Source organism: Anolis carolinensis, unplaced genomic scaffold, assembly GCF_035594765.1.
Source record: "Anolis carolinensis isolate JA03-04 unplaced genomic scaffold, rAnoCar3.1.pri scaffold_11, whole genome shotgun sequence".
NCBI lineage: Eukaryota > Metazoa > Chordata > Lepidosauria > Squamata > Dactyloidae > Anolis > Anolis carolinensis.
Window position 1 is genome coordinate 22,960,599 of NW_026943822.1, and position 23,374 is coordinate 22,983,972.

General features: G+C 37.6%; 1 protein-coding gene across 1 annotated transcript; it reads right to left on the reverse strand.

The window, feature by feature from the left end:
• Positions 1-818: 818 nt before the first annotated feature.
• Positions 819-22,025, reverse strand: snx33 (sorting nexin 33). The gene is made up of 3 exons (XM_008119174.3): positions 21,809-22,025; positions 15,557-17,520; positions 819-1,737 (listed from the first exon to the last, which is right to left on the reverse strand). The coding sequence occupies exons 2-3, from the start codon at positions 16,998-17,000 to the stop codon at positions 1,484-1,486; spliced, it is 1,698 nt and encodes a 565-aa protein (XP_008117381.2). The 5' UTR covers positions 17,001-17,520; positions 21,809-22,025; the 3' UTR covers positions 819-1,483.
• Between the last annotated feature and the right edge of the window lie 1,349 nt (positions 22,026-23,374).

Sequence of the window (23,374 nt, forward strand, 5' to 3'; positions counted from 1 at the left end):
TTCCAAGTGTTTTGGACTCCCAACTCCCACAGGAAGTTCTTACTCTAGAAGAACAGCAAGAACTTCTTGCTCTTCCATGAAGTTCTCGCTCTAGAGCAACTCCCACAATTCGTCCACGTTTTGGCTCCAGAGCAAGAACTTCTTGGAAGAGCAGTAGATGGATCTACACCAGGCATGGGCAACCTTCTGCCTTCCAAGTGTTTTGGACTCCCAACTCCCACAGGAAGTTCTTACTCTAGAAGAACAGCAAGAACTTCTTGCTCTTCCATGAAGTTCTCGCTCTAGAGCAACTCCCACAATTCCTCCACATTTTTGCTCCAGAGCAAGAACTTCTTGGAAGAACAGTAGATGGGTCTACACCAGGCATGGGCCACCTTCTGCCGTCCAAGAGTTTTGGACTCGCAACTCCCACAGTTAGTTCTTACTCTAGAGCAAGAACTTCTTGCTCTTCCAGGAAGTTCTCGCTCTAGAGCAATTCCCACAATTCCTCCACGTTTTGGCTCCAGAGCAAGATCTTCTTCGAAGAGCAGTAGATGGGTCTACACCAGACATGGGCAACCTTCTGCCCTCCAAGTGTTTTGGACTCTCAACTCCCACAGGAAGTTCTTACTCTAGAGCAAGAACTTCTTGCTCTTCCAGGAAGTTCTCGCTCTAGAGCAATTCCCACAATTCCTCCACGTTTTGGCTCCAGAGCAAGAACTTCTTGGAAGAGCAGTAGATGGGTCTACACCAGACATGGGCAACCTTCTGCCCTCCAAGTGTTTTGGACTCCCAACTCCCACAGGAAGTTCTTACTCTAGAGGAAGAGTAAGAGGAAGTTTTTGCACTCAAGCAACTCCCAAATTCCTCCACGCCTTTGCTCCAAGTGTCGCCTTCAAACGAAACCCTGGAAGCTCAAACCAACATTAGGAGCAATGCTCTAGAGCAAGAGCTTCTTGGAAGAGCAGCAGATGGGTCTACACCAGGCATGGACAACCTTCTGCTCTCCAGGTATTTTGGACTCCCAAATCCCACAGAAAGTTCTTACTCTTGAGGAACAGCAAGACCTTCTTGCTCTTCTAGGAAGTTCTCGCTCTAGAGCAACTCCCACAATTCCTCCACGTTTTTGCTCCACGTTGTCGCCTTCGAACGAAACCCTGGAAGCTCAAACCAACGTTGGGAGCAAGGTACCCGTTTCAGAAGCCCATCAACTGCCAAAATCGATTACCAACATTGCGAGCAAGATATCCGTTTTGGAAGCCCATCAACTGTGGAAACCGGTTCTCATTCCACTTTGGGTTTTACTCGGAAGCGGTGCATCCTCTTCTCAGATTTACTCTGGACTTCCAAGCAACTATCTTGTGCAGATTATAACCCAGAGTGGATCCAATGGAAGATATAATCCTGGTTGTGGAAGGTAAGTTTGGAGGTGCAAATATCCCCGACTCGTAATTTTTGGGACTCGTTTCGAAGAGAAAAGGGAAGGCCAGGCCACCTGGGGATGCTAGAGGTTGTCGTACATGCGCAAGGTCTTCTCCAGCTGCTGGCTGACCCTCTGGTAGAAGAGGATCTGCTGCCTGAGGTACGACTGCATCATCTTCTTGAAGTCCGAGACCCGCCGCTCGTGGAAGTGGGTCATCTCGGCCTGGAGGGCGAAGCCCACCACGCGGCACCGCTTCCGGATCCCGTCGGCCTCGTCCTGCTCCATCCGGCCTTCGTCGCTCATCCGCTGGCTCTCCTTCACCTTGGCAAAGGCCCCTGGGAAAGGACAACAGAGAAGTCAATGCAAGTTGTGTATCCCCAAAAGAGCCATACAGGTTGAGTGTCCCTTATCCAAAATCCTCGCAGCATCTTGGAATATTTGCATCCGCCTTAGGACTCAAAATATAAACATGGAATTTACTATAATGTTCCATAGATGCATAGCCAAAAGGTAATATTTATATACAACTATATATATAAGGTGTTGTTCGGGTGTCGTTGGGATCACTGCCTGTCTACTTTCTCCCTTCTCCAGCTTTGAAAAGATTTATCTCACAATGTCTCCGTAGCAATATGGCTATTCCTTCATACTCATGTCACCTTTCTTTCCCAGTGATATCACATATGGCCACTTCACCTAGCGACAGCCAATCATTTACCTATCAGAAGCCAACCCAGTCACATCAGAGGGCCACTTCACCTAGTGACAGCCAAATCTTTACCTAGCGACAGCCAATCCAATGATACCAGGCCACTTCACCTAGTGACAGCCAATCCTTTAAGTAGCAACAGCTAGTTTAGTGACATCAGAGGGCCACTTCACCTGGTGACAGTCAATCCTTTACCTAGCGACAGCCAGTCCAGTCATATCAGAGGGCCACTTCACCTAGCGGCAGCAATCCAGTGACATCAGAAGGCCACTTCACCTAAGTGACAGCCAAATCTTTACCTAGCAATGGCCAATCCAATGATACCAGGCCACTTCACCTAGTGACAGCCAATCCTTTAATTAGCAACAGCTTGTCTAGTGACATCAGAGGGCCACTTCACCTAATGACAGCCAAATCTTTACCTAATGACAGCTAATCCAATGATACCAGAAGGCCACTTCACCTACTCACAGCCAATCCTTTACCTAGCAACATCTAGTTCAGTGACATCAGAGGGCCACTTCACCTAGTGACGGCCAAATCTTTACCTAGCGACAGCCAATCCAATGATAACAGAAGGCCACTTCACCTAGTGACAGCCAATCCTTTAACTAGCAACATCTAGTTCAGTGACATCAGAGGGCCACTTCACCTAGTGACAGCCAAATCTTTACCTAATGACAGCCAATCCAATGATACCAGAAGGCCACTTCACCTAGTGACAGCCAAATCCTTACCTAGTGACAGCCAATGAAATGACATCAGAGGACCACTTCACCTAGTGACAGCCAATCCTTTATTTAGCAACAGCTTGTCTAGTGACATCAGAGGGCCACTTCACCTAGTGACAGCCGATCCTTTACCTAGCAACAGTAATCCAGTGACATCAGAGGGCCACTTCACCTAGCAACAGCAATCCAGTCACATCAGAGGGCCACTTCACCCAGTGATAGCCAATCATTTGCCTAGCAGCAGCCAGTCCAGTAACACCAGAGTGACAGCCACTTCTTTACCTAGCAACAGTCAATCAAGTGTCATTACAGAAGGCCTGGGAATCTTAGGGCTTGGAAATCTAGCTGCAGATCCCAAAGACTCAGATGACATCCCCAAGAAAGCAAAACGAAAGAACAGCTTGTTTTTCCCTTCTTCTAAGAGCCATAAATAATGCAGGTAGATTCCTTAATGCACGGAGCTGTCAGTGCAAACAGGGAGAGGACATCGCCAGTGTCGGAAATCCAGGTCACCTGCTCGTGAGACCAGCCTCAGCTGAACATGCATTTCTATAATTAATTGGGTGCCTGTTTTCTCGCTTCGTGCTCATTCTGGATCGCTGTGGCTTCCAAACATAGGCTGGATCAACACGAACATGATAATGATGCCCTTTGAAATGGCTAATATATATAGTCAGAGTAGAACCCCCGATAACACTATGTAAACAAATTTGGAAAAAAAATTCTGTTCCTGGTTTGAAAGTGTTATTTCCTGTTTAATTCTGTTGTATTTATTTTGAAAATAGTTGTTATACTCCAGAAACTTTATTTTTGTGGCTGCCACGAACTATGCTGAATTGATTGAGTGTCAGTTTGAGATTCAATGAAAAGCTAGAGCAAAATGTGCTCCACGATGTCTTGCGAAAATGAAAAATAAACTTTTTTTCCCATGTTTTTATGATACAATCAATTAGGAAATGGCATGTATAACTCAGGAACAAAAAAAATGTGTTGCACAATGTATTATTATTATTATTATTAATAATAATAATAATAATAACAACGATAATAATTTGTTGCTGTGGACTCATCTTGTTGTGTTTCAAATAATAATAACAATTTGTTATTACAGTAGAGTCTCACTTATCCAACAGTCACTTATCCACTGTTCTGGATTATCCAACGCATTTTTGTAGTCAATGTTTTCAATACATCATGATATTTTGGTGCTAAATTCATAAATACAGTAATTACTATGTAACATTACTGCGTATTGAACTACTTTTTCTGTCAAATTTGTTGTAAAACATGATGTTTTGGTGCTTAATTTGTAAAATCATAACCTAATTTGATGTTTAATAGGCTTTTCCTTAATCCCTCCTTATTATCCAAGATATTCGCTTATCCAAACTTCTGCCAGCCAGTTTAGCTTGGATAAGTGAGACTCTACTGTAATAATAATAATAATAATAATAATAATAATTTGTTGCTGTGGACTCATCTTGTTGTGTTTCAAATAATAATAATTTGTTATTATTATTAATATTATTATTACATAATTACATATGTAATATTACATAATAATAATAATAATAATAATAATAATAATAAGAAGAAGAAGAAGAAGAAGAAGAAGAAGAAGAAGAAGAAGTCCATTGAGTCCTAGTCTCCAAGGCAGGAGAAAACAAGCTTGCACCCAATTCCTTATGACAGCCTGCTAAATTGGTGTCAAACTGCATTAAATCCACAGTGTAGATGTAGTTTTTCTGATCTGTTTGCAGCCGTTACCTGCCGCCGTTAAAGGATTATAGAATCAGCTCAGCTGCAAAAGGAGATAAACTCTCAGATCCTGTTTACATGCCAGGCGAGGCTAAAAGAAGAGAAAATACAGAGCAGAGAAGACTTAAGCTTCAGATGCATCTATACTGTAGAATTAATGCAGATTGATGCCACTTTAACTGCCATGGCTCAATGCTATGGCATCCTAGGAGCTGTAGTTTGGATTCTTTAGCAGAGAAGGCTTTGCAGAATGACAGCTCCCAAGAATCCACAGCAATATAATATAATATAATATAATATAATATAATATACCGTATATACTCGCGTATAAGCTGACCCGAATCTAAGCCGAGGTACCTAATTTTATCACAAAAAAACTGGGAAAACATTGACTCCAGTATAAGCCGAGGGTGGTAAATTTCAGAAATAAAAATAGATACCAAAAATTACATTAATTGAGGCATCAGTAGGTTAAATGTTTTTGAATATTTACATCAAGCTCAAATTTAAGATAAGACTGTCCAACTCTGATCCAATCATGATTCTCATCTTCTTCAATGTAAATGTGCTTATGTATCCTTTTAATAATAACAGAGTAAAATAATACATGTAATAACAATAATAATAAATACAGGAAAATAATACAAGTAATAATAGAGTAAAATAATAACTGCAATAATAATAATAAGATCAGAGTGAAATAATAAATTTATTATTAATAATAATAAAAATAGAGTAAAATAAATGTAACAGTAGCAACAATAGAGAAAAATAATAAATGTAATAATACCAATAATAATAGAGAAAAATAACAAATGTACCATATATTTTCGAGTATAAGCTGACCCAAATATAAGCCAACCAGGACCCTCACCTGAGTATAAGCTGAGGGGGGCTTTTTCAGTCTTAAAAAAAGGGCTGAAAACCTAGGCTTATATTCGAGTATATACAGTAATATAAATCTATATATATAAGAGTGATGGCATCAGGGCAGCAGACAAAACAACAAAACTACAGGCCCCCCAACCTCGAAATTTGACAACACAACCCATCATCCATGCCTCTAGGTTGATACAACAAAAAGAAAAGAAAAATAAAGTCCTAATTAGAAGGAGAGCAATAATTGTTTTTATCCAATTGCTGCCAGTTAGAGGGCTAAGCTCCGCCCACTTGGTCTCCTAGCAACCCAATAAAAAATAATAAAAACACTAAAAATAATTAAAAACACTAAAAAATTAATACAATAAATACTATCATAACAGAAAATAACTAAAAATAATACAAGAAAATAATAAAATATAATAAAAAGATAACTTACAATAAAATTAATTAAAAAATACAAATAACATCAAATAAAAAATCCACAACAATTTTAACCAATACCACCACCACTTTGCCACAGCAACGCGTGGCTGGGCACAGCTAGTATATATATAAAATGTAATGTGCATTTTTCCCATGGAGTAAACAGTAAAACCACTGGACCAAATCACACCAAATTTGGCCACAAAAGACATAGTCATCCAATCTGTGTCTTTCAATAAAAAAAACTTAGAATAATACAGTCTAAATTACAGAGGATGAGGAAGAGCCGTTCTCCCCCTGGCTGCCAGTCAGAAGGGTAGGTCCCACCCCCTTCATGTCATAGCAACCCTATCAGCCACAACATATACTACCTACCACCAGTTCCTCAATACTTTATTTCCCATACCACTACACTTCACCACAGCAACACGTGGCCGGGCACAGCTAGTAATATAAATTTTTATTATTATTATTATTATTATTATTATTATTATTATTATTTATTAGCAATGAGTATATTGGTTCAAGTGGTGTCAAATTGCATTCGTGACACTGTGTGGATCAGGCATGGGCAAACTTGAGCCCTCCAGGTGTTTTGGACTGCAACTCCCACAATTCCTAACAGCCTACCGGCTGTTAGGAATTGTGGGAGTTGCAGTCCAAAACACCTGGAGGGCTGGAGTTTGCCCATACCTGATGTAAATGCATTCTCTTACCCTGAAAAAAAATGTCAACAAAGCCCAGGGCTTTGCAAAAATCTTGCTCAATCCCTTGTCTGTCTAGACATTTTATTTTTGACATTCTCCACCGTTTATTTTGGAATAAGTCTCCTTTTTTTACCCCGCCAAGGCGGATTTCGGAAACAAATTAAGGTCGTCTACATGGGGGACGGACGGACGCAAACGTCTTCCGACTATTCGCCTGTTATTCATTAAAGTAAAACCTATGGCTTCAAGAAGTCAAGGAAAGAAAACATCCCTGCGGTCACTGGAAGATTAGGCTTTTATTAGCTCCAAAACATAACATATTTTGGCTTTGCTGGCCTTCCTTATAAAAACATTGCAAGAGGACAATCCATAGATACATGGGATCCAAGTAGCAAAAGATATTTAATATATTGGAATACACAGCATATTATTATTATTATTATTATTATTATTATTATTATTATTATTATTGTATGACACAGCAAACAAGATAGACATGCTGGATTTCGTATCACAAAATCACAAGTCGAACACTTAACAAGTGTCTATTATTATTATTATTATTATTATTATTATTATTATTATTATTATTGTATGACACAGCAAACAAGATAGATATGCTGGATTTCGTATCACAAAATCACAAGTCGAACACTTCCCAAGTGTCTATTATTATTATTATTATTATTATTATTATTATTATTATTATTATATTGTATGACACAGCAAACAAGATAGATATGCTGGATTTCGTATCACAAAATCACAAGTCGAACACTTCCCAAGTGTCTATTATTATTATTATTATTATTATTATTATTATTATTATTGAGTTATACGTGGCATCCTGGTAGCCAAGGAAATTTATTATACTGGAATACACAGCATATTATTATTATTATTATTATTATTATTATTATTATTGAGTTATGCATGGAATCAGGGTAGCAAAGGAAATTTATTATACTGTAATAAACAGCATATTATTATTATTATTATTATTATTATTATTGAGTTATACATGGCATCAGGGTAGCAAAGGAAATTTATTATACTGGAATAAACAGCATATTATTATTATTATTATTATTATTATTATTATTATTATTATTGAGTTATACATGGCATCCTGGTAGTCAAGGAAATTTATTATACTGGAATACACAGCATATTATTATTATTATTATTATTATTATTATTGAGTTATGCATGGCATCAGGGTAGCAAAGGAAATTTATTATACTGGAATACACAGCATATTATTATTATTATTATTATTATTATTATTATTATTGAGTTATACATGGCATCCTGGTAGCAAAGGAAATTTATTATACTGGAATAAACAGCATATTATTATTATTATTGAGTTATACATGGAATCAGGGTAGCAAAGGAAATTTATTATACTGTAATAAACAGCATATTATTATTATTATTATTATTATTATTATTATTATTGTTGTTATTGAGTTATACATGGCATCAGGGTAGCAAAGGACATTTATTATACTGGAATACATAGCATATTATTATTATTATTATTGTTATTGAGTTATACATGGCATCAGGGTAGCAAAGGACATTTATTATACTGGAATACACAGCATATTATTATTATTATTATTATTATTATTATTATTGAGTTATACATGGCATTAAGGTAGCAAAGGACATTTATTATACTGGAATACACAGATTATTATTACTATTATTATTATTGTTGTTGTTGCTGAGTTATACATGGGATCCAAGTAGCAAAGGAAATTTATTATACTGGAATACACAGATTATTATTATTATTATTATTATTATTATTATTATTATTATTATTATTGAGTTATACACGGCATCAGGGTAGCAAAGGACATTTATTATACTGGAATACACAGATTATTATTATTATTATTATTATTATTATTATTGAGTTATACACGGCATCAGGGTAGCAAAGGACATTTATTATACTGGAATACACAGAATCCTATTATTATTATTATTATTATTATTATTATTTGCAGGTTTTGATTTTAAATGGGTTATAGCATTATTATTATATCATCATCATCGCTATTCTATTTAAAATCAAACCCAAGTGCTCCATAAACAACAACAACAACAACATCAACACAGCGTGCCAGCTAGAAGATTCTGGGAGCTACAGTCCAGAAAAGGAACTTTGGAAAAAGGAAAAATCAGAACTTGGGAAAAGTTTGTTTTCTAGACTATATCCCTTGTAGAATCCTGTAGACAAGACGCTCTGTTAATATGATGCTAATGATTATAATGACGACAACGTTGCCGCAGCCCTGTCTTCTGTTTATTTAAAAGCCAAGCTGGTTATTCGGGTTAAAAAGGTATGTTCTCAAGACGCCACTGAATATTCTTGGAGGGCATAATGTCTGCGCTATACTTAACTTCTGAGCATCCGCATTCCTGGCAAATAAATCCCATAATTGTGATGCTAAAAGGAAGACGAATAAATGGGAATATGTGGCTGAAATGAGCAGGTATCTTAGATCCACTTAGAATGCATTGTCACTGTAGAACGAGTGCATTTTGAAGCATGGGAGTTGTAGTTTGGCAAGGCCTTTCGCCTCCTCTCCCAAAGAGTGCAAAGTACAAGTCTTATATAGCAACATGCTATACTAATTTTTATATATATATATAATTTATCAACATATAATATATTGTATCTATATATATAAAAGAGTGATGGCATCACGGCAGCGGACAAAACAACAAAACTAAACACCCCACAACCTCAAAAATTGACAGCACAACCCCTCATCCACGCCTCTAGGTTGATACAACAAAACGAAAAGAAAAATAAAGTCCTAATTAGAGGGAGAGGAATAATTGTTTTTATCCAATTGCTGCCAGTTAGAAGACTAAGCTCCGCCCACTTGGTCTCCTAGCAACCCACTCACCCAGGGACAGGCAGTTAGGCCTCACTTAGGCCTCTTCCACACTGCCTATAAAATACAGATTATCAGATTTTAACTGGATTATATGGCAGTGTAGACTCAAGGCCCTTCCACAAAGCTATATAACCCATATAATCTTATATTATCTGCTTTAACTGTATTATCTGGACTCCACACCTTTACCCTTTACCTTAACTACCACCAATTCCTCAATACTTTATTTCCCATACCACCAGACTTCGCCACAGCAACGCGTGGCCGGGCACAGCTAGTACACATATAATATTGATAATAATATTATAATGTAATACAATATTATACTAATACAATAGAGTCTCACTTATCCAACATATACGGGCCGGCAGAACGTTGGATAAGCGAACATGTTGGATAATAAGGACGGATTAAGGAGAAGCCTATTAAACATCAAATTAGGTTATGATTTTACAAATTAAGCACCAAAACATCATGTTATACAACAAGTAGTTCAATACGCAGTAATGTTATGCAGTAATTACTGTATTTACAAATTTAGCACCAAAGTATCACGATGTATTGAAAACATAGACTACAAAAATGTGTTGGATAATCCAGAACGTTGGATAAGCGAGTGTTAGATAAGTGAGACTCTACTGTATTAGTAATATTACATGTAATATAAATATACAATTATAATAGTGAGACTCTACTGTATTATTATTATTATTATTATATTGATGTGATAAGTCATAAGTGATACTCTATTGTATTATTAGTAATATTACATGTAATATAAATATTACAATTATAATAGTGAGACTCTACTGTATTATTATTATTATCATTATCATTATTATATTGATGTGATAAGTGATAGGTGAGACTCTACTGTGTGTGTGTGTATAATTTATAATAATGTATCAATATATATTGTATACACATATAATATTGATAATAATATTATAATGTCATACAATATTATACTAATAATACAATTTAATAATATTAATTATTTATTATATATCAAATGTAATGTTATGAATAATATTACCATATAATGATATCGTGCGATATGGTAGTTTAATGCTGATATTGTGCTTTGCTAATAATATATAATAATATATAATTACAGTAGAGTCTCACTAATCCAAGCTAAACGGGCCGGCAGAAGCTTGGATAAGCGAATATCTTGGATTATAAGGACTGATCAAGGAAAAGCCTATTAAACATCAAATTAGGTTATGATTTTACAAATTAAGCATCAAAACTTCATGTTATACAACAAATTTGACAGAAAAAGTAGTTCAATACGCAGTAATGTTATGTTGTAATTACTGTATTTATGAATTTAGCACTAAAATATCACGATATATTGGAAACATTGACTACAAAAATGGCTTGGATTATCCAGAGGCTTGGATAAGCGAGGCTTGGATTAGTGAGACTCTACTGTAACTGAGTATTCATGCGGCCCGCCCTGTTATATTGCTTTTTGGATTTTGTGTAGTACTGTATATGATCCTTTATTGTATTGTTGTAATTGTATTATGATATGTTGTTTTTATATTTTGTTATATTGTATTTTTCCCGGGCATGGCCCCATGTAAGCCGCCCCGAGTCCCCATTGGGGAGATGGTGGCGGGGTATAAATAAAGTTTTATTATTATTATTATTATTATTATTATTATTATTATTATTATTATTATATTGTATGTTCATTTGATCAGCAAGCCGCTCTGAGTCCCCTTCGGGGTGAGAAGAGCGGGATATAAATGTAGTAAATACATAAATAAATATGCTTCCATAGCACGGAGCCGTGGCAGTTCAAATGGTACCAAACTGCATTAATTCTACAATGTAGATGCACCACTGCAAAGAGAGAGCATCAGTTTGCGCCAAGTCCCACCTTGAATCCACAGGTGTGGCTTGGGTTTGTATGCGTCACTCCGTCACCACAGGGATAGGCAAACAATACAGCCATACAAAGTTGTGGCAGGTCAGACAAAGTCCATTTTAAAACAAAAAATGTACTATGCCGGTGTGGAATAGAAAGGATTCCTAGTTTGAATCCTGCAAGAGGTCTGGAAGGGGTGCATCTACACTGTGGACAGCACATAAGCATATAAACAACAACATACTGTATATACTCGAGTATAAGCCAACCCGAATATAAGCCGAGGCCCCTAATTTTACCACAAAAAAATTGAGAAAACATTGACTCCAGTATAAGCCAAGGGTGGTAAATTTCAGATATAAAAATAGATACCAATAAAATTACATTAATTGAGGCCTCAGTGGGTTAAATGTTTTTGAATATTTACATCAAGCTCAAATTTAAGATAAGACTGTCCAACTCTGATCACATCATGATTCTCATCTTCTGCAATGTCAATGTGCTTATGTATCCTTTTAATAATAATAATAGAGCAAAATAATACATGTAATAATAATATAAATATAGGAAAATAATACATGTAATAATAAATAGAGTAGAATAATAAATGTAATACAGTAGAGTCTCACTTATCCAACATAAATGGGCCAGCAGAACGTTGGATAAGTGAATATGTTGGATAATAAGGAGGGATTAAGGAAAAGCCTATTACACATCAAATTAGGTTATGATTGTACAAATTAAGCACCAAAACATCATGTTAGACAACAAATTTGGCAGAAAAAGTAGGTCAATACGCAGTAATGCTATGTAGTAATTACTGTATTTACGAATTTAGCACCAAAATATCACGATATATTGAAAACATTGACTACAAAAATGCGTTGGATAATCCAGAACGTTGGATAAGCGAGTGTTGGATAAGTGAGACTCTACTGTACCAATACAATTACATTAATTGAGGAGTCAGTGGGTTAAATGTTTTTGAATATTTACATCAAGCTCAAATTTAAGATAAGACTGTCTAACTCTGATCACATCATGATTCTCATCTTCTTCAATGTCAATGTGCTTATGTATCCTTTTAATAATAATAATAGAGCAAAATAATACATGTAATAATAATATAAATACAGGAAAATAATACATGTAATAATAAATAGAGTAGAATAATAAATGTAATAATAATAATAATAATAATAAGATCGGAGTGAAATAATAAATGTATTAATAATAATAATAAAAATAGAGTAAAATAAGAGTAGCAACAATAATAGAGAAAAATAATAAATGTAATAATACCAATAATAATAGAGGAAAAATAATAAATGTATCATATATTCTTGAGTATAAGCTGACCCCAATATAAGCCAACCAGGACCCTCACCCAAGTATAAGCCAAGGGGGGCTTTTTTAGTCCTAAAAAAAGAGCTGAAAAACTAAGCTTATATTCGAGTATATACAGTATCTATCTATCTATCTACAGATATAAATACAGATATAGGATCTATCGATCTAGAATCTGTACCCTTGTACATATAGAATCTATTTATAGATATAAACAAAAGAGTGGATAATAGCAAACCTTATTGAAATATATGATTTCTAGGTAAGAAATACCATAGCAACCCACTGGAGGACCTAGTAAATACCTAGAGGAGGCCTATATCCTTTAGATATAGGGTTCCATATTATACTCATAAATAAGAGTGTCATCCAATTCCAGAAATCTTAACCTTGCAAAGTCCAGTAGAGTCTCACTTATCCAACATTCGCTTATCCAACGTTCTGGATTATCCAATGCAGTCTGCCTCCCACCCAGATCCACAGCTGCTTCTCTAGGCAGCAAGGACTGAACTTTTTATGCATTTAATTTCAGACAATGTGGTTACTGTAAGTTCATTATATGCAATTCTATATTTGTAGTCTGTTTGTTTTTGTAGTCAATGTTTTCAATACATTGCAACGTTTTGGTGCTAAATTCGTGAATACAGTATAGTCATTATTACATAACGTTACCATGTATTGAACTGCTTTTTCGGCCGATTTGTTGTAAAACACAAAGTTTTGGTGCTGAATTTATAAAATCATAATGTAATTTGACGTTGAATAGGCTGTTCCTTGATCCCACCTTATTATCCAACATTTTTGCTCATCCAATGTTCTGCCGGCCCGTTTATGTTGGATGAGTGAGACTCTACTATCATGCACATTTACTGAGAGATACATCCTACAATGAGACATAAGAGTATCTATCTACACTGCAGAATGAATGTAGTTTGAACCCTGGGAGCTGTAGTTTGGCACAGAAAGCTAATGATACCATGCCATGGCAGTTCAAGTGGTGCCAAACCGCATGGATTCGACAGTGCAGACGCACCCTGGTTTCCCAAACTGGCTTCTCTTCTGCATTCTCTGCAAAGCCCGGAGAGATGAGCTCACGCTTGTTCCGTGTCCTCACCAGGCCTTGGCACCGGGTCCAAGCGTGACGCCGGCTGTGTTCTTTGTGGCCGGCACTCAACCCGTCCCCGCCGTCCCCATGAACGGCCCGTCTCTCTCTGCAAAAACTTTGGGGTCTTTCTCTCGACAGCTGGGCAAGGCGCCAGCCAGGAGGAGAAAAGGGATGGAAAAAGAACGAGGGCAGCTCCAAGGACCCCCCAATAGCCCCACCACTTTCTCTAAGTCTTCTGATGTTATAACTGTATTAAATCCACTAACTGTACTCTTTTCTGACTGCGAACTGCCAATAACAGATGGTAAGCCAACTGTGGGTTTTTGAAACACTCGCTGATTTGTTAACATCCGCGCAGTCCTATAAATAGTCTTTGAATGATCTTGCGTCTCTGCAAGGCAGTAAGAACAAATTCACTATTTACATCAGTGGGATTCACACAACTCTCTGTATGTGGGTGGACTACAACTCCCATCATCCTCTGCCCATCGTCTTGAAACCCCACCCATATTTTACATTGGTCATGATGTGTATGTGTGACAAGTTACAGCCAGATCCATCATAGGTGAGATTCACAGGGCTCTCTGGGTGCGGGTGGACTACAACTCCCATCATCCTCTGCCAATTGTCTTGAAACCCCACCAGTATTTTAAGTTGGCCATGGTGGGTATGTGTGCCAAGTTGCGGCCAGATTCATCATTATTGGGATTCACAGGCCTCTCTGGATGCGGGTGGACTACAACTCCCATCATCCTCTGCCAATCATCTTGAAACCCCACCAGTATTTTAAGTTGGTCACGATGGGTATGTGTGCCAGGTTTCGGCCAGATTCATCATTATTGGGATTCACAGGGCTCTCTGGATGTAAGTGGACTACAACTCCCATCATCCTCTGCCAGTTGTCTTGAAACCCCACCAGTATTTTAAGTTGGTCATGATGGGTATGTGTGCCAGGTTTCAGCCAGATTCATCATTGGTGGGATTCACAGGGCTCTCCGGATGCAGGTGGACTACAACTCCCATCATCCTCTGCCCTTTGTCTTGAAACACCACCTGTATTTTAAGTTGGCCATGATGCGTATGTGTGCCAGGTTTCGGCCAGATTCATCATTGGTGGGATTCACAGGGCTCTCCGGATGCTGGTGGACTACAACTCCCATCATCCGCTGCCCATCGTCTTGAAACCCAACCAGTATTTTAAGCTGGTCATGATGGGTATGTGTGCCAGGTTTCGGCCAGATTCATCATTATTAGGATTCATAGGGCTCTCTGGATGCGGGTGGACTACAACTCCCATCATCCTCTGCCAATCGTCTTGAAACCCCACCAATATTATGATGGGTATGTGTGCCAGGTTGCAGCCAGATTTATCATTATTGGGATTCACGGGGCTCTCCAGATGCAGGTGGACTACAACTCCCATCATCCTTAATCACACACACATACACACCCAACCCTTCAATTTGTTAAAGTCAGACCATGGCATGCATGTCAAGTTTGGTCCAGATCCATCGTCGGATTTAAGTTTAAGTTGACTCATAATGGGTATGTCTGGTCCAGATCCATTGTTGGATTTAGGTTGGATCATAATGGATATGTTTGGTCCAGATCCACCAAACCATGTAAGAACCTTTGTGGATCCAGACATAAATAAACATTGGGTCTTATAGAGAGAGTGATAGGGTTTCTTACCTTTCTGCAGGTGGATAATATCCGGGAAGTTGGAGAGGAGTCCTTGGTACAAGGAAAGCGTGTCCAACATGAGGAACAAGTCGTTCTTGGGTTGTTCGGCAAACATTTCGCCCACCGTCTCGTAAGTCTTGCCGGTGTGAGAGATGGCACCGTTGAGGGCATCCAAGCTGTAGGGTGGGTCCATCTGGAAGGACTGGCTGATGGCTTGGAAGGCGTTCCCCAACTTCTGGAACTCTTTCCGGAAACCTCCAACGTGCTTCCTCACCAGCTCCGAAGCCACGTTGGTCAGCTGGAGGACGCTGTCGTCCATCTTCTTGCTGAAGGCCTTGAAGGTGTCCACCCTGTCCTCCACGTCTTGGAGATCTTGGTGCTCGGTGGGGATCTGGAGGGTCAGGAGGAAGCTAGCGCCCACCATCTCGTCCTTCTCCGCCCGGCGCTTGCCCATCTTCCACTGTTTGTCGTCCCGGCAGGTCAAGAAGTGTTGGAAGCCCTCGTACTGGGAGAGGGTTGGGTGGCTGGTCATGTGGTCCATCCACAAAATCAGCCTCCGCTTCCGCTTCTCGATGAAGTCCTCCTCGAAGCGCCCCGTGGCTTGCTTCTCGGGCAAGTGCGGCACCGAGATGACGGTGAACTTGTGCAGCAACCGGTTGTAAAGCCAATCGAAGTGCTTGTACCGCCGGTAGACGGGCGAGTGGGTGTTGCTGGGGGTCAGTCGGTAGGAGATGTAGCTCTTGATGCCCTTGAACTTGGTCTGCTTGGTGGGGTCCTCCACCGAACACACCAAAGGGTGCGGGCTGGGCCTCCACTGGGGACCTTTGGGCCCCATGTCGACGTAATACACCTCGGCGATCTTGGAGATCATGGGGACGTCGCCCAAGATGAAGGCCTCCACGCCAGAGCGGACGAAGGAGGAGAAGCGGTTGAGGTTGCGTCCCACCACGCTGCCCCGTTTTGAAGACCCAATGCTGTCCTGCCGTTCCAGAGACGGTTTCGGGCGGTAGCCTTGATGGTTCGGATAGGAGTACGGCCTCGGGTAGGACGAGTTCGGAGACGGGTGGCCGTTGGTACCCGGCCCGCTCCGGGGCTCCTCCACCACCGTGCAACCATCATCCCAATCGTCCCAGTCGTCGTCGTCGTCGTCATCTTCAAAGCTACCTTGGTGGGAGACGCTGGTGTTGGACGGAGGGACGGAAAAGGACGAGTGATTCCCAGGAGAACCCGAAAGACTGTTGGAGTAATCCGTATACGCCGAGGCCGAACGCGGACGAAGCACCGACACGTAGGAAGCGGGGAAGAGACCCGTTTCTCCGCGACTGTTGGTCCCTTGTAACCAACCATCCAAGGAGTTCTCGTTGAAGATCACCAACTCCTCGTTCTCTCGGATGCTGATCTCCTCCTTATTTTCGCTCTGGAAGTCGTAGAGTGCCCTCGCTTTCAAAGCCATGGCCAGGACTATAAATCCCCAGTACGTGTGTTTCTTCCAGATGACTAGAAAAATAAAAACTCCGCAGGTCCGTCACACTTCAATATCTACAAGAAGCATCTGCACAAAGTTTCTGTGAGTTGGAAGGAATCCAATCTGCAGGTCCATTACACCTTGGTGCCGATATAGGAACTGTATGTTAAAAAGGTGGGTTGCACAGACTTTCCTGGAACTGAGATTTCTCACAGTCTGGATGTATCTGGAATGACGTGCTTAGGGCCAGACGAACAACATTTTTTGGCCCTGCGCTATTGCATTTATTTCATTTTTTCATGTTATATAGGCCTCCGCGGAGAGCACAAGCACTGTCATGTCTATGTCACTTTTATCTTGCAAACAGGTTATTCCTGAACCATTTTTAGTAAAATTATTACGCACTCCGGTTAACGATCTTCATCCAAAGAGATACATCCACATGTCGGGACTTCTATTGGCTTCTCTTACATATCGTATAATCCGGCACATTGGGTGCACAATGGTGCTGTTTTTCCAAGCCGAGAAGTGGAGAAAGGAAAAAAAGAGAGAAGAAAATGCTATGTTATTACAGATCTGAAATGTTTTGCAAGCCTGGAAAATCCCTCCGGGGCCAGAGACAAAACCCGACGCAGGCCAGAAGGGTGGAGGGATTTGCTTTCTTTTCAAATAGAACATGTCAAAGCTGCAAACCAATCCAAACAAGAACGGGTCACGCCTTGGGAGTCTGGGGCACAACGCAAACACTCCTCCCGGTTCAATGGGGAGAGGCAAAGTTCACGTCCACTTAACGTTTTGCAGCAAATAAATAATAATAAGAATTCAATACAGTCCCAGAATTCTCAAAATTAGAAAAAATAATACTACTTTGCATGTTGCATTCACAAAGTTGTTTTCATAACACAGTAAAAGTGAGTTACATTAAGTTTGCCTTTGTTCGTCTAATTTGCTTTTAACGACTGTATTTCAATAACAAATCAATACAGTTTATGGTATGGTACAGCAATGGGCTATAGTATTACTTAGGCCTGTTTTTAACAGTAACTCTCAAGCAACCAGAAACTACATCTATCTGGCGTCTGCCAATCCTCATGGATCCCATAAGTTACTGAAGATAATAATAATAATAACAACAACAACAACAACAACAATAATACATTTCCAATTCTCAAGGCTGGAGGTGGTGTGCAACATGAATGTACAATATCTAATAATAATAATAATATTAATATTCCTAACCGGCTGTTAGGAATTGTGGGAGTTGAAGTCCAAAACACCTGGAGGGTCGAAGTTTGCCCATGCCTAGTATAACATAAAGGTACAATCTGATCTCTGAAAATGATAATAATGATGATAATAATATTTCTCTTAAAAGCTGGAGGCAGGGTTACAACATAAAGGTACAATCTGATTCCTAATAATATTAATAAAAATACCTTTACTTAAAGGCTGGAGAAAGAGTTACAAAATACAGTTACAATCTGATTTCTGCTAACAACAACAACAATTTTATTTCTCTTAAAGATTGGAGGCAGGCTTACAACATAAATGTACAATCTGATTCCCAATAATAATAATAATAATAATAATTTTACTTAAAGGCTGGAGGAAGAGTTACAACATAAAGTTACAATCTGATTTCTGCAAATCAATAATAATAATAATAATAATAATAATAATAATTCTCAAGGCTAGAGGAAGGGTACAACACAAGCGTACAATCCTATCTCTGCAAATCAATAATAATAATAATAATAATAATTCTCAAGGTTAGAGGAAAGGTACAACATAAATGTACAATCCTATCTCTGCAAATCAATAATAATAATAATAATAATAATAATAATAGGTTGCAGATCTATAATAATAATAATAATAATTCTCAAGGCTAGAGGAAGGGTACAACACAAACGTCCAATCCTATCTCTGCAAATCAATAATAATAATAATAATAATAATAATAATAATAATGGGTTGCAAATCTATAATAATAATAATAATAATTCTCAAGGATAGAGGAAGGGTACAACACAAACGTACAATCCTATTTCTACAAATCAATAATAATAATAATGGGTTGCTGTGAGTTTTCTAGGCTGTATGGCCATGTTCTAGAAGCATTCTCTCCTGACGTTTCACCCACATCTATGGCAGGCATCCTCGGAGGTTGTGAGGTCTGTTGGAAACTGGGCAAATGGCATTTATCTATCTGTGGAATAATATCCAGGGTGGGAGAAAGAATTCTTGTTTGTTTGAGGAAAGTGTGAATGTTGCAATTAATCACCTTGACTATTATATTTAATATATAATATATAATAATATATTGAATATTATATAAATAATATTATATTTAAGATTTCTTTTTCAAGGCTAGAGGCAGGGCCCAACACAAATGTACCATCTGATCTCCGCAAATAATACTAATAATAACAATAACAACAGAAGAAGAAGTCTGTCTAGGATGGAAAATGTGAATCTAAAGTTCCATCTAAACCTCTCAACCCTACAAAGTGATTCAGATCCACCAACGGAGCGTAAAATCCTATTCTGAGAAAGGATGGCCAAGCGAATGGAGTCTTTTCAGTCGGGAGAAAAAAGTCCAAACAACTCAAATGGCAGAAAGGAAGAAGAAAAAAGAGAGAAGAAGGCAAAGTCCATTCCCAAGTCTCCACTTCATGCTTTTTGCACAAGGAAAAAAGGGAATAAAAAATGTACAGACCAAGCTAATAATAGGAGAGAGAAAAAGACAAGGAGAGAGAAGAAGGAAGCCAAGCATTCCTGTGTCTTACCGCACGTCAGGGGAAAATGTATAATGTAAGCTGCTTTTTTGAAGGGAAGAAGGAAAAATATGCAAGGAAAAATGACAATATTATTATTAATTATAATAATACAATAGATTGCTTTCCTTGCAAATTGAGACACAGGAATGAAGATTTGGGAGAGAGATGGGGAAAAAAACAAATTAGTTTCTCTTTGTTTTGGGTTCAAGATGGGATTTTACAAATAATAATAATAATAATAGTTGAGTTGGGAAAAAAGCAAATTAGTTTCTCTCTTTTCTCCCCTTTGTTTTGGGTTCAAGATAGGATCTTGCAAATAACAATAATAACAATAATAATAATAATAATAATAATAATAATAATAATAATAATAATGATGATAGGGTTGATGTGAGTTTTCTGGACTGTCCTTGCCATGTTCCAGAAGCACTCTCTCCTGATGTTTCGCCCACATCTCAGAGGTTGTGAGGTCTGTTCGAAACTAGGTGAATGTGTGTGTAGTGTGCTTATATGTATGTATGTTATATATATATCTATGATTTATTTATTAGCTATATTTATATCCCGCCCTTCTCACCCTTCTCACTCAGGGCGGTTTACATGTATATATACATACAATATATTATATTATATTATATTATATTATATTATATTATATTATATTATATATACAGATATTGCTGTGGAATGATGTCCAGGGTGGGAGAAAAATCTCTTGTCTGTTGGAGGCAAGTGTGAATGTTGCCATTGGCTACCCTGATTGGCATTGAATAGCCTTGCAGCTTCAAAGCCTGGCTGCTTCCTGCCTGGGGGAATCAAACTTTGTCAGGAGGTGTTTCTTTATTTATTTCGTGTCAAAAGCATTGCATGATAAGTAAGTTTAAAAGTGAACGAAATATAGGAATCACAAGCATCTCGAGAAGGTGTTAGCTTGCCCTGATTGTTTCCTACCTGGAATTCCCCTTGTTTTCTGAGTGTTGTTTTGTGTTTATTGTCCTGATTTTGGAGATTTTTTAAAAAAAATTCTAGGAGCCAGATTTTTGTTTTATTTTTATGGTTTCCTCCTTTCTGTTGAAATGGTCCACTTGCATGTGGATTTTTCAACGGTTGCGGAATTCAAATCCAAGCAGGGGACAATCAGGGCCAGATAACACTCTTCCAACCAAGAATTCCCCCCAGGCAGGAAGCAGCAAGGCTTTGGAGCAGCAAGGCGAGCCAGATTTTGTTTATTTTCATGGTCCACATGCTTGTGGATTTTTCGACGGTTCCGAGTTTCCATTCCGGGCAGGGAACAATCAGGGCCAGCTAACACACTTCCAACAAAGGATTCCCCCCAGGCAGGAGGCAGACAGGCTTTGGAGCTGCAAGGCTATTCAATGCTAATCAAGGAGGCCAATTGCAACAAGCAGACCAGAGTTCTTCCTTTCTCCCACCCTGGATATATATACAGTAGAGTCTCACTTATCCAACACTCGCTTATCCAACGTTCTGGATTATCCAACGCATTTTTGTAGACAATGTTTTCAATACATCATGATATTTTGGTACTAAATTCGTAAATACAGTAATTACTACATAGCATTACCATGTATTGAACTACTTTTTCTGTCAAATTTGTTGTGAAACGTGATGTTTTGGTGCTTAATTTGTAAAATCATAACCTAATTTGATGTTTAATAGGCTTTTCCTTAATCCTTCCTTGTTATCCAACATATTCGCTTATCCAACGTTCTGCCGGCCCGTTTCTGTTGGATAAGTGAGACTCTATACTGTATATATATATATATAAACCCCACTGGCCTAGTTTCCAACAGAGGGAGCCTGCCACAGATGCAGGCGGAACGTCAGGAGAGAATGCTTCTGGAGCATGGCCAGGCAGCCCGGAAAACTCACAGCCATGAATGCCTTACAACACAATAATAACAAGTAAATAATAATAATAATAATAATAATAATAATAATAATAATAATAATAATAATAAATAAATAATAGAGGGCTTGCTCCTCCTGCTTTACCTGCAAGCACAGGTTGTCCTCGTTTGCCCTCCTTGGGCTCCCCAAATTCCTCTCCTTGCAGAGCTCTCTCTCCTTTCTCTCCTTCTTCTCCTTTCCCCTTCTTCTTCCCTTCTGTCTTTCTTATTCCTTCCTTCCTTCCTTCCTTCTCTTCTTCTGGATGCGTGCGTCGGCTCCAAAGTTTTCCCACCAGCAAAGCCAAGGAGGAAAAAAAGAGGCCGCTGCTGCCCTCTACAGTTCACCCAAAGTATCGCCTCTCCTCATTTCCCCCCCCCTTCTTAACCATTTGGTTTAGTCCAGGTTCTGCAGCGCTGTGCGCCTCATTGGGCTGAACCATTGCAACTTAGGGGGGGAATGACATTCCTGCTGATGGAATGGAGGAAAAAGAGGCGGTCTAAACCGCATGGGAATGAATACAGAGCCGGGAGGGAACCCCAAAGGGCATCCAGACTGACCTCTTTATTATTATAGAAGAGTTGGAAGACAGCTTCAAAGGTGATCCAAACGAATCCATCCAAACTATATAAGAATCCTAGAATTATAGAGTTGGGAGGGATCCCTAAAGGTCATCCAGACTAACCCAATAGGAATCAATTGGAAGAGATTATTAATATTATATACATATACTAATCCAATACTAATCAAACAATTGGCAGAGAGTCCCAAAGGTCACCCCATTCTGTCATTGAAATTATATCTATATAGATATAGTTTATACCTATATATTGTAATATTATTACAATATATAGATCTAAACTATATCTATATATTGTAATATTATTAATAATATACATATAAATAAATACATTTATATGTATACTATAAATTATATCTATATAGATATAAACTATATATAATCTATATATTGTAATATTATTACAAAAATAGATCTAAACTATATCTATATATTGTAATATTATTAATAATATACATATAAATAAATACATTATACATATAATATACATATAAATAAATAATATATATGTATATTATAAATTATATCTATATAGATATAAACTATGTATAATCTATATATTGTAATATTATTACAAAAAATAGATCTAAACTATATCTATATATTGTAATATTATTAATAATATACATATAAATAAATACATTTATATGTATATTATAAATTATATCTATATAGATATAAACTATGTATAATCTATATATTGTAATATTATTACAAAAAATAGATCTAAACTATATCTATATATTGTAATATTATTAATAATATACATATAAATAAATACATTTATATGTATACTATAAATTATATCTATATAGATATAAACTATGTATAATCTATATATTGTAATATTATTACAAAAAATAGATCTAAACTATATCTATATATTGTAATATTATTAATAATATACATATAAATAAATACATTTATATGTATATTATAAATTATATCTATATAGATATAAACTATATATAGATATAAACTATATCTATATATTGTAATATTATTAATATTACATGTAATATATAATTAATATTATTATAGTTTATATCTATATATTGTAATAATATTACAATATTATTACATTATACTATTAT

What these genes read in the sequence shown, in the direction of transcription:
- snx33 (XM_008119174.3), bottom strand. Translation starts at nt 17,000, where the DNA reads ATGGCTTTGAAAGCGAGGGCACTCTACGACTTCCAGAGCGAAAATAAG. An exon ending in TATTATCCACCTGCAGAAAG is followed by an intron (nt 1,738 to 15,556) that starts GTAAGAAACCCT and finishes GTCCTTTCCCAG; the next exon opens with GGGCCTTTGCCAAGGTGAAG.